This window comes from Penicillium odoratum (assembly GCF_028828045.1).
Source record: "Penicillium odoratum strain IBT 22623 chromosome Unknown utg000003l_segment0_segment0, whole genome shotgun sequence".
Lineage (NCBI taxonomy): Eukaryota > Fungi > Ascomycota > Eurotiomycetes > Eurotiales > Aspergillaceae > Penicillium > Penicillium odoratum.
The window spans coordinates 461,608-473,932 of record NW_026643145.1 but is presented as its reverse complement, the minus strand read 5'-3'; the positions used below and the strand labels follow the sequence as shown (position 1 = coordinate 473,932).

At 46.9% G+C, this 12,325-nt stretch overlaps 3 protein-coding genes across 3 annotated transcripts; 1 reads left to right on the top strand and 2 right to left on the bottom strand.

The window, feature by feature from the left end:
• Positions 1–173: 173 nt before the first annotated feature.
• Positions 174–3,667, top strand: N7520_003427 (C2H2-type zinc finger protein; the record flags this gene model as incomplete). The annotated part of the gene is made up of 7 exons (XM_057137362.1): positions 174–458; positions 508–531; positions 580–772; positions 895–1,278; positions 1,328–1,912; positions 1,962–2,073; positions 2,383–3,667. Coding segments are annotated over 7 exons (2,868 nt in total), but the record flags the coding sequence as incomplete, so codon positions are not given.
• Positions 3,668–4,074: 407 nt separating this feature from the next.
• On the bottom strand, positions 4,075–5,046 carry N7520_003426 (alpha/beta hydrolase; the record flags this gene model as incomplete). Its single annotated transcript, XM_057137361.1, has 1 exon — positions 4,075–5,046. The coding sequence occupies one exon, from the start codon at positions 5,044–5,046 to the stop codon at positions 4,075–4,077; it is 972 nt and encodes a 323-aa protein (XP_056997826.1).
• A 1,359-nt stretch (positions 5,047–6,405) lies between these two features.
• On the bottom strand, positions 6,406–7,815 carry N7520_003425 (camp independent regulatory protein; the record flags this gene model as incomplete). The annotated part of the gene is made up of 1 exon (XM_057137360.1): positions 6,406–7,815. The coding sequence occupies one exon, from the start codon at positions 7,813–7,815 to the stop codon at positions 6,406–6,408; it is 1,410 nt and encodes a 469-aa protein (XP_056997825.1).
• Positions 7,816–12,325: the final 4,510 nt, after the last annotated feature.

Here is a 12,325-nt window from a genome sequence, read left to right as displayed (position 1 = left end):
ACGATTGTGGCTATGTCAGCCTCAGCGGTAATGCAAGGCAGATTCGTGTCAGACTTTGGTGCCTGAGGCAGTATGGAGAGTAGATCGAGGCTCTTCTTTCCTCGTCCTTTCCCCCAATATTACTGCAGAGCTGATCCACTGTGATCTTTTTATTTTCATTTATATGGCCCAAAATGGCTCAAGTGCCTCAGAATGCACCGCAGAACCTACCCCAGGCGGCCTTTGACCGCGCACTTGACTCCTTCAAGAAAGACTTGACTAAGCGGGACAGAGACAGTTTCAAGATTACGACTTTTCAAGACCTTCAAAAAAGCATTGATGATCTCCAGAAAAAGCATCATTCAGCTCGCCGACTTCAAGATCTGAGTCGTTTGGGAGTCTTTCTTGAAGCTATTGAGCAATACACCAAGGTGGTGGACCCGTTTTGCAACAGCAATGAGATTGTTGCATTTGTTTTGGTAAGAAAACATCATGGAATTTCTAGTCCCTGATATTGATTGTTCCTAGGGACCTGTCAAGTTTTTATTGCAGGTATGATATCATCCGTTTTTTAATAAGTGCTGGACTAATTAATACCAGATTGCGAGTTCGTACCAGAAGGCATTCCAGGAGCTTGTCAGCATCTATGAAGATATTGGGAAGAACCTTCCATTGCTTCTCCAGTATCAGGAGCTGTTTCGCACCAAGCCTCACATGGTCAAGGTGTTATTGCTTATCTACGAAGACATTCTCAAGTTTCATCGACTTGCCATGCGTTATTTTCAAAGGCGTGGTACATATTCTCCTTTCATCTCAATTCAAGTAGTCAGAGGAAGCATGCGGAACTGTTCTACGAAAAAGGATGGGGATGCTTGTCTTCTTGAGGCAGACATATGACTAACTTACATTTCCTAGTATGGAAACAACTGTTCGATGCAACTTGGCCCAGTCACACGTCTCGCTTTTCTGCCATTATCGACAATTTGCGTAAGCACCAGACGTTAATCGACCGACAAGCCACTATTGCACAGATCGAAGATGAACAAGCAGCACGACTTATTGAAGAGGATAGATTCGAGGTACTTATGCAAAATGAGGACCTGGAACGGTCACGCGTCGTTTTCAATTGGCTCAAGTCTCCACAAATGGATACCGATCAGTATAACTTCACAAAAGTCCGGGCAGATTACCCAGACTCTGGGAAGTGGCTTCTTGACAATCAATCTTTCAAAGAGTGGTTTGACCCCAGCTATCCAAAGATCCCCCCTCTTCTTTGGGTCAATGGAATTCCGGGCTCAGGTATGTTGCTGTCCTTTTCGATATGAAGCATGCTGATTGGAAACGTCAGGGAAAACAATTCTGGCCTCTTTTGTAGTGGAAGAGGCTCGGAAGCTTGCTACAAAACCTACAGTCCTCTTCTTCTATTGCAAACATGACGATCCTGAGCATGACAATTTTCTAGCCCTTGCACGAGGAATCCTAGCTCAAATTTTGCACCAGGACAAAGATCTACTGCTGTATTTTTATCAAGAGCGCTGCAATAGCAAAGAAGCTGTTCTGGCTGTTCCTGATCAGGTCCGTAGACTCCTCACCTTTGCATTTCAAAACTGCAAGAATGCATATATCATTCTGGATGGGCTAGATGAGTGCAAAAGGGATGATCGCAAAGACATTGTACAGTGGTTTATCAAACTTGTTGAAAGCCTTCCGGTCAGTGAATCATCTAGATTGCGATGCCTCTTCACAAGTCGAGATGATGGCCCTGGCCGCAAGGACTTTGAAAACATTGACATTTTGACGATTCGACAGCAGGATACGCAGGGGGATTTACAACGATACTGCCAATTTCAGGCTGAGAGATTGAAAGATAAACTTTGGCTATCACCAGATAGGGCACAAGAAATTTCTCTAATTGTGTCTCAGCGAGCTGGAGGTATGTTTTGAATTGCGTTATCTGATCAAGTTCATTAATCCGGCGACAGCACTGTTTCTTCTTGCAAGATTGATATGGGATTCGCTGTTGGAAGCAATGTCTATCCAGAGCTTGGAACAGCAGTTGGAGCCCAGTCGGCTTCCAGCGGATCTTGATGACGCGTATGTACAACGAAACTGCTAAAAGACGATATCTAACCAGGTACCAGATATCGCCGGATTCATGATAAAATGAAGACTCTCGTTGGATACTCCACAGATGTTCTGCCGCTACTGCGGTGGCTGGTACTAGCGAGAAGACCACTCAAATGGCGCGAAATTCAGGTCTTGAGGTCAATCAACCTCCATGCCCAGTCTGTGGATTTTCAACGGCAAATGTTCCGGGTAGCGAGTGCTAAGGATTTATGTGGTTCTCTGGTAGACGTGCGAAATGATGATACCGTTGAGTTGATTCATCTAACGGCCAAGCAGTATGAGTCTCTTCAAGTTTGCGCTCAGAAGCTTTGCTAACATTTTGTGTAGCTTCCTAGTAGATGAGGATATTGTCAACCCATTGACTCATGATATAGAGATGGGATGTCTATGTCTTGACTATCTGAATCTCCCCATTTTCACGGATTCAATCTCCACGCGAGCCACTTGCCAAGGTAATTATGGTTTAATGGATTACGCAGTTATTTACTGGATCAAACATCTTGAAGGTGTGCTTGCGGAAGCCGGTCGAAGAATGAAGACTAGGCTGCAGGAGGGCCATCGCGTGCAAGCCAATTCGGAAGACCAAGACCGGTCTTTTGTCTACCCTACATTACGAGAAGAAGATTATGCGCAGGTCATGTTTCCGTTTGCCGAATCTTTGAGTGTCTTTCTTGATAAGCATTGGATAAAACCGAAGATATCACTTGAGGTTTCTTCGCGCAACAAAAGGAAATTGCAGGTATTCCAGGGAAAGGACTTTCACGAACAATTGGAGCAGATCTTCGTCTTCACAAGAAAACAACTCCACTCATTCAGCACGATAAAGAAGGACGAAATGTCAACAGATATCTCCGATATTGTTCACGAGGTGCGAGGAGAGATTGAAAAGGCTTTTACAAGTGCGGATCCACCTTCAAAAAGCTCAATCATTGAAAAATACGGAGACAATCTCTTCAAATGTCCACGGCTGAGCTGTCGGTATTTTACATCCGGCTTTCCAACAGCTGAGGAGAGAGATAAACACATTCGAAAGCACGAGCGTCCACTCAGATGCAATTATAAGGACTGTATCACCGGCTTTGAGATTGGATATGTCAACCAGGCCCAGTACAAAAGGCACATGAGGGACTTGCACCCATCGCCGTCTACACAGGTCGACCAGTTTCCTACAGACCAGGAGATCCACCAAAGCAAACAAATCATACTAAAAGATCAGGCTAAAGCTCGGCCTGTCCCTTCTTCGTCCAATAACCCCCAGCCGAATCAAAATCAAAATTCGCCCGCTGGGGTACCAGCTGGGGTGTCATCAAACCCACAGACAGTAGACTCTTCGTCTGATTCCGAACCAGAGATTCGACCCCTTCCACGACCTGAGCGCACAGTGGAAGACCTGACGTGTCCGACCTGCTCGCGCGTATACACAAAGCTATATAACCTCCGCTCGCATCTTCGGGTCCATGAGACGAATCGGCCTTTCTCGTGTGAATTTTGTCAGAAGTCGTTTGCCCGGAAAAATGATTGTAATAGACACAGGAAGATTCATTTGGGGACTAGGGACTGGGTTTGTGGTGGTTGTCAGCAAGCTTTTTCTCGACCAGATGTGTTGAATGCGCATTTTCAGTCACAGAGAGGTCAGGCTTGTTTACAGATGATTGGTCAACAGCCGCAATAGTACAATAGAATCTCAGTCCTGAATTAGCCAATCGACGCGATTTGAAGAGATGGCCCCCTGATATTTGGTTTCCAATACAGGGTCGCTCACGTAGAGCATTCTCAGCTGAGCCGTTGACGTGATAACTATTTTCATGTCCGAGTACAGGTAGCGATAGGGGGCACGGGAAAAGAATTAATAAAGAGTAACTAAGCTGTATGTAATATTGCAAGTTGATTTGTAAAAGAGTAGAGTCATCATATTAAGTCAGTGGAGAAGAAGATTAAGTACTAGTATACAAAAAAAGCTTGGAAGTGTTAATGAAAAGCAGACCTCCATAACCTCCTCGCCCACCCAAACATCAAAACCCCCCTTCCAATCAAATGTCCAAACATCAACGGAATCCCAAATTTCAACCACGTAAAAGGCTTCCACAGCCTTGCCTGAGGAAACATAACCAGCCCACTCCCCTTGCTAACAACCTCCCCCTCTCCCTCTACTTTTACGCTTCCCAAAAACGCCCCAACAGCCTCCAAAATAATCCCCACTGTAGCCTCAGGCATGCTCAAAAACGGCGAATGACTAGTCCTCAGCTCCCGATGCTCAACAGAACACCCCATCCCCCTCGCAATACCAACCCCCATTCTCTGCACAAGTACAGGTAACCCTCTATCCTCAACAGTCCCAATATACCAAACAGGCACATCCCGCCAACCCGCATAACTGTATTCTCCACCCTCAAATAGCGACTTCAGGCTATGCGGTGTAAGTTGGGAGGACCAGTAATCTGCCTCCTCTTGCGGGAGGTCATGGTAGAACATTTCCTGGGGTGGAGTTACTAGCTCTGCGAACCCGGTTGAGCTATTTACGCGCCAGGTGGGGGGTGGGCGGCCGAAGAAGGGATCCATGAATGAGAGGCCGGTGAGTGTGAAGCCTGAGGCTATTAGGATGAGGCCGATTACGGATCCTTCCGTCCCTGTCCCTGTGCCTGTCTGGGTTTGGGCTTGGTTTTGGGTTTGGGTCTTGGTGGAAGTGAAGTCTTTGATTGCGCTATTGGCTACCATCCCGCCGTAGGAGTGTGCGATGACGACAACATTGCGACCCTGTGTTGTTTCATTGGATATAGCTGTGCGGGTGGTGTCGAGGTCATCTTTGAAAGACGCGTTGGGGTCTCCTGTCGTGGAGGGGAGGGTGATGGGGACGCATTTGTATTTTAAGAGATTGATTATCTTGTTGTAGCATGATGGTTTGTGCCAGGCTCCTGGTACGAAGATGAGGGTTGGTTCCATCTTTCAGCACCTAGGTAGGTAGGTTGAGCCTTGAAGTTTCGTTTTCCCGTGCGGGGGATAACATAGGGTAAATTTAGTGGACCCTGGACTTCTTTCTTTGGGTTTAGACTAATTTGGTTCCACATTGACACAGACCACAGACCACAGACACAAACCATAGATCACTCCGCAATCGGTGCTAGAAAATAGAAAATATAACGCAAATGATAGCGTGCATTGTGTTATTATACTATTCTACTCAGGAATGAAACCAAGTACACTATTTGCAGGATTTTGCGACATACTGATTGGCTTCGTTTGAGCCGAATTTTACGTGCCTTTCAAATTTCTTTGAATTAGCTGATCTCTAGTCAGTACTGGGTACAAGAAGCAACGCGAATGAAGTCGGCAATATAGAGATAGCCGATGTCGATGCCTAACTCCGGGTGAAACAACATCCGGGATGCCCCGATGAAAGGATCAACTCGGATAACATTCAAATATAGATTATATCCCAAGTCACCTTGGAGGACTTGCCATATGATTACCTGATAAACACAGGGTAGGCATTCCTAATACCTAGTAGGTAGGTTCAGCTAGACATCATTTTCATTTCCAAGCTCAGCTGAATTAAATATCCTCATCCTCCCCATAGATGAACAGCGGAATCAACTACAGCCCAACAAATCCACGGTACGGTACAGACATCCACCCAAACCTAGTTAGTCATGGACAACCCGGCATATCATTAAAGTTATAGTGGAGAAACCATCAAACCTTGCAGACATTCAGGACCCATCGACCCAGAACTAAGGGCAGCAAATGCCGAGCCAAGCTCGAGCAGGAGGGAAGAAAGAAGTGGGAGAATGGAATAAGAAAGGATAAAAGAAAACGGTCAGTTTTGTCGGTTGCATCACATCGTCAGGGAATCACACAAAACGCCGCCCATATTGGGTTGTTCCCCCATCGAAACATGGAATCAGAGCAGGAAAAGAAGCGCGGACAGAAATATCAATATCAGAATCCCACCCAAAGGCCAACAAACAAGGGCTATATAGACAGACATGAGCAAAGCGGGGCAGGCTCAGGGAGCCCAAGCGAAGGGTCTCCATCCTCTCAAAAGCCAGAATAAGTCTATTCGCCGAGCAAAAGCAAAATCCACGAACCCATCCCTAAAAGCTAGACCAAAACAAGGGGTAATCGAAAGCACAAAACCGCCCTAGAAGACTCCCGGCTCCAGATATCCTTGAAACGTTGGATATGACCGGAGCAATACAAATGAATAATGGGAAAGAAGAAACGACAGAAAAGAAGAAAATTCCTCTGGAAACAAGGTCATAAAAAAAGGCCCAAAACAATCCGTCAGGATATCGGAGTACATTAGATTTGGGGTTGGGCTGGAGCGGTGGTTGTCCAGGCCGCATAGTGGGTGTGGTTAACAGGAGCTCCCGCACCGACGTAGTATTGCGAACGATCGGGGGTGTAGTAGGGATGAACGGGATTAGATTCGCGACGTGGTACATTTGGATCGAGAGGGCCGATGCCGCGAGAATCAAGATGAGAGTTATCCATGTGGTTGGGGAGGCCAAAGCTGCCTCGTGAATACGTGGCTGGCGTCGAGGGGTCCATGGGGGAGGTGGCGTCGGTTGCGACGCTTCGAGAGGAGATTGAGGAGTTGCGGTAGGCCGAAGGGCTATGATCGGATGTTGATCGATTGCGCTCGCTGAGAGAGCTAGACATGCTAGCATTCATTCCTCCAGGGATGGACGAGGACAGGCTGTGGCTCATGGAATCCATGCTTCCCCCGTATGGACCGGCACGGAATGCATGGTAGTCGTCTTGCTTCGGGGCCATTGCGGCTGCCACGGCGGGTGAAGGGAGATATGGGTTTGGGGCTGGTTGGCCGGGCATGGAGCCGCCCATGGAGTATCCAGCTATGGGGCCCGGCTGCGGGGCGTGGGTAGCGGCATAATGGTTGGGGTGCATGTAGAAATCGGCCGAAGGATTCGGCATTCCATAGGTCGGCGGAGCCATCATCTGTGGGCGGTATCCGTAGAGGGCGGCGTGTGAAGGGTCATGGGCTGCACTCTCCATCGCGTTCGACTCCAGGTCGTCGATGGGGGCACGGAAGCTCTGTTTCTGGGTAAGGTCGATGCGCGGACGAATGTAGCGCAGAGACTCGACCATGGATGGTGGATTCAAGGCCCCGCGCATCACATCATCGACGCTGTAGTAGGACACCAGGTGGTGGGTAATGCCCATGACGGTCACACTCATGGTCTTCTTGACCAAGCCCGAGTCCTTGAAGCCATATGAATCGACCAGCGATCCCACCAACGCGCGCTCCACCTCCGACTGATGTGGACGATCTCCAAATGCCGCAGGGGGGGATGTCGGGGAATAACTTTGACCGTTGCTGTCGTGTCGTGGATAAGGCTCTCCAGGTCGGGTGGGCGGCACCGGCCGTCGATTGGCCTTCTTCATGGCGCGCTTCTTCTCACCGGGCGGGAATGGTTTATCGAGCTCGCGATAGACCAAGAAATTACCCAAGATTCGACTGGGACTCCAGGTGACTCCGTCAGTCCATCGTTTGATCCCTGATGAGTTCTCCTCGTAAATGAAGACACTCCCACTGCGAACCAGATGACTCCGCTCTCGATCATGTGGTCGACGAGGAACATGATGCAAGACACCTGTCAAGCATGCTTCGAAGAGAATCAGCGCATCTTGTGTGGTCGCCACATACCCTGTAAATGTGGGCTCTAACACCGCCGCAGTCCCGTTCACCATGATGGGGAAGGCGGTGATGTGGGTTGAGAGGGGGTGGTGGGATAAATAGGGGGGGTTAAGTGATGTTAAGGAGGAACAAAATAAGAAAAAAAATTAAGCTAAAGGAGATCGACCAGGGTATGGAGAAGTGGGAGAGCGGAGTGGTTTTGAGTTGGAAGGTTAGTTAACCCCTCCTCTCTGACTCTCTCGGGATCGACCAAAGGAAAATGCACGGACCCAAGAGTCGTAAGAGTGTTGCACCGATCTGGATATGGGGATCTGCTTTACACGGTTCCACGGATCCTGCGGTAATTCCCAGGTTTCTATGATCCCTTAACACTGATAGGAAAGAACCAGTGATGTAGGAATGGAAAGAACCGAAAGTCAAGGAAATCGAATAAAAAAGAGAAGAAAAAAGAAAAAAACAAAGAAAAAAAGGGCCAAAAAAACTACATTATAGCAAAGGGGGAAATCAGGGGGCCAAGGACTGCAGAAAGGATCGACGGTATGGTAATTAGTTACAAGGTATCGGAGGGTTCAATTTGCGGGGCAAAGTGCCCAGCTTCATATCTGACAGAACTTTGCATATATGGTTAATGGTTAAGGGAAAGGGCGGAGAAATACGGAGCAACGGAATGATTTCATCACGGAAGGAAAAGATAGTAGAAAGATTAGAAAATTAGACCAAGCAGGTACCGAGTTTATTCTTTAATTCCGTCATTTTACTCAAGTCTTTTCGGTGATCAAAAATGCAATCATCATCGAGTAGCCATGGACGATCCTTTGTGGAGACCTCATCTGACTCAGCCAACCACCTTCTTATTCAAGACTGGCTTATAGTAGAGTAGATGTAGATATAGCATACCTTATATCAGAGTAAGATATTAGCTTCTATATAAATAACAATTAACATTAACGTTAAAGAGAATGTTTAAAGTGATATGATAAACTTCTTGTACCGATAATTTGCAACTCTTTAGGATTGGTCAGCCAACTTCCATGGTTCGAGTCTTCTCCCAAGGAATTTCGGTGTCAGCAGGGGTCCGATCGAGACTCTTTTCAACAATTGAACCATCCAATCATCTTCCATCAAACACGAATTTGAAAAATAAAAATATAAATAATAATAAAAAAGAACACGAAAAAGAAAAAAGACCAAAAACCAAAAAAACCAGAGGGAAATCCTAAAGTGGGGAGCGCCCGAGTGGAAAACTGGCCAGTGCTGAACTATTGAAATGGAACTTCCATGGGGGATGTGATCACCCAACGGCACGTCCGTAAGATCGGGGAATGACCTAAATTGGTTCACCTCCTATCCCCTGCTCACAGTACTTACTGTGCTCACTGTGCAAATACGGAAACTATCACGTCCTAAAAGGAACACGACTACTCCGTAAAAAGACACCCAAAAAATAGTATGTCGTCAGCGAATCCTGAAAAGGGTTAAGTGATTCCCACTTTCAAGAGGACTGAGCGTCAATGGTCTAGCCTCCAAGTCCCCGGCTCATCTCCGTTCGCCCCCCAGGCGTTTTCCAATCAGCGCTACCGGATGTGCAGAACCACCACGCGTCGCAAGGTTTGAACAAATTGTTTTTCGGTAACTTTAGAAACCTTAGCACCTTTCTGAGGGGCAAGAGGGTCCCGTACCTGACTGGGGCTCATTGGATGTTGGAAACTCTCGCGGGAGATCCTCAGCAGATCCAGTCCCTACTAGACCAGTGTGATTGTACGGAGTACTCCGTACTGAGGTCTGATACTCAGTACTCCCTACTCACAGTACTCCGTACAGGAATTCTCACAGTACAGCGATCGACATCCCCACTGGAACCTTCTTTTTGGGTTTCATTTTGCGATTCTATTCTTTGCTTCTTCCGCACATGGTCGTTTCAGCTTTATCGGTAAAGATCCCAGAGGTTTGGGTGAACAGCGATCTAATTTGGCGCACGCTTGTGAAACTCAATTGGCGCCCATGACATCTGTCATATCATTCTTCGAGAAAGAGGCGCGAAGTTATTCTGTATAGACTGGTCCTCGGTCCTCCGTCCTCCGAAATACTAATCATCGTATGGTAATTTTCCCCCTGTACCACACTTAGCTCCGAGTAATTAGGTAGATTGACCCGACCCAGATTTGATTTCATGGGTCCGGCGATCAAATGACTTATTCTACTCCGTAGTTAAAATAACTAGAGATTACTATACACACTCTAAGAGGACGGAGTACACGACAAATCTCCGGTTACACCTATCTCACGTCCCCACTATGCTCAAATTATTGGAAGTGGAATGGGAATTATCGAATTATCTCAAGAGTATGGATGGAATTATCCACTTGCTTCTCTTTTCCGCTAAAAAATCCACAGCCACGGACGGCGTACCCGTACCAGATACTCGGGCCAGGCATCCGTGCCACATGAGACAATTATCCCCACTAGTACATACACGGAGTACAAAGTACACATCAAATCATTTTTAATCATTTTAGCCATTTTAATCCTTTTAAATCATTTTAAACATTTTAGTATTCCATCCTTAATTCCTGGTTAACCTACTTCCTTGGACTGAACCAGAAAAGATGGCTTGGATGTGGGTTGGCTTATCTACAGTATTTTCGGTCGATCTTCGTATTTACGCCACTAGACCCAAAGCCAAGGTCAAAGCCATCACCCGAGGTTATTGAGAACAGACCGGAACAACACGCAACCCAACCAAAACTTCAGATGCACGTCCCTCCGAGCTCACAAAATAAATCAAAAAAAAAATGTCCTGAAATCCGTTCTGTAATCCGTAGATTTTACTTGGTGGCGCTTCCCAGTTTAAGTCTAGCGCCTAAGAAATCGCGCAAGGCCACAGGGTCTAGGATGATCATCCTTTGATTTTCGGTGGATGATCCGGTTTCTGAACCGGTATAAAGTATTTACGTAGTTGAATTGAAATTGAAATATCGTAAGACATGTGAAGATACTGGTAAACACTTGAGGTGACCATGACATTGTTTCCCCTCATGCTCTCTTCTCTCTTTACTTCTCCTCTCCTACTCTCCTCGGATGACATTTCTATAGGTCAGTGAGATCGGGGTCTGAGGACACGGATCAACACGATCGTCTATTTATTCCATTCTCGGCGGACCCAGTTGGGAATTATGGAGTCGCTATGTCACTGACTTGGTGGATCCCGACCAGAACTGGGGAAGGTTAACGATTGACGATCGATAAATGACTTTGGATCTTCTTTACGTACAAAGATTTAGTAGAACTTAAACCTGAACTATCAATTTGACTTTGTAGATGTTCTTCAATATAGCTTCACGTTCTCAAGCAAAACATACCTAAACAACTCAAGAACCTGGAAACTTCATTTTTCCTCAAGCCGAGCCCACGACCATGTGGCCGTTTAACCGTGTGCGAAGCGACGTCCCATCCTGCGCACGGTGTTGCATACGCAAGGATGTTCCCTCCGAGACATGGCGTGTTCCTTCGGACTTCCCTCCTAGCCTACATCCGTTCTGAAGTACAGTTCGTTATCAGTATTATATCTAAATATACAAGAGTAGAGGATATTGTGTCCGAATGTTCAGCCAACTGGTACCTCTCCCAATCCTCGGGCCTACATGCACACTAAAGTACCGGTGGTGCATTGTAATAGGTATATCACACCAAGCCCTGCATCTCGCATCCTTCAGTCTTGTATATCCTAATGTCTTTTCCTCCGAACATTGGAACTCAACCCTTGGCTCCGCATGGGCGGCTATCTTGCGTCTGCGGGCGAAGTGGCGGCTTGTGATTGAGCCGTCACGCCGGTCGGATCACCTGCTGAACCGCCGCTGTGGACTGGTCACTTGCTTCGTTTGGATTGTCGGGTCGAGTATGCGGATCCGGGGTCTTTGGAACGGAGGATAGCGATCCCTGTAATCCTTGTTTTTGGCTACTCCACTTGGTTTCCTGTTGTTGCAGGGAAATTGATGCCACATCCAAATACATGATCTGTCATTTTTGCTTGACATCTCACCCCCGCAGACGACCGCTATGATGACCCAATACAGGCCCGTCAAATACAGTGTCATATGTGAGTAGAGGTGGGAACTGCAAGTGATCAAGCCACAAAGCATAAACCTCCCAGAAGAGAATGGAAGTGTGATCTACTAATCATGTCCGTGCTAACTTCTATCCCTCCTGGTCCCCCTTGCGTTCGTTTCCACTCCGCCGGTATTGGTTCGCACGGTTGGGCTCGTTTCGCGTGCTTTGGTTCTGGGGAAGCGTGGAATGTGAGGTGCATGGGGCTTGCGTTTTGCCTTTCCAAACGGTCCCCCGCTTAATATTTGTTTTTCCAAGGGGGATTTTCTGAAATGTCGGGTTAAGCTTTGGGTCTGTCGATTGGACTTTGGTAATTCCTATAAGTACGTGTTTTTGAGCCTATTCTCAATCCATACATTCCAAATGTTATATGCATCTCAAATGTTCTATGCATCGTTACTTAGTTTGGTATTGTGGGTATAGAACTGCCAGTACTTTTCCCCTTCAAATATTAAGGCT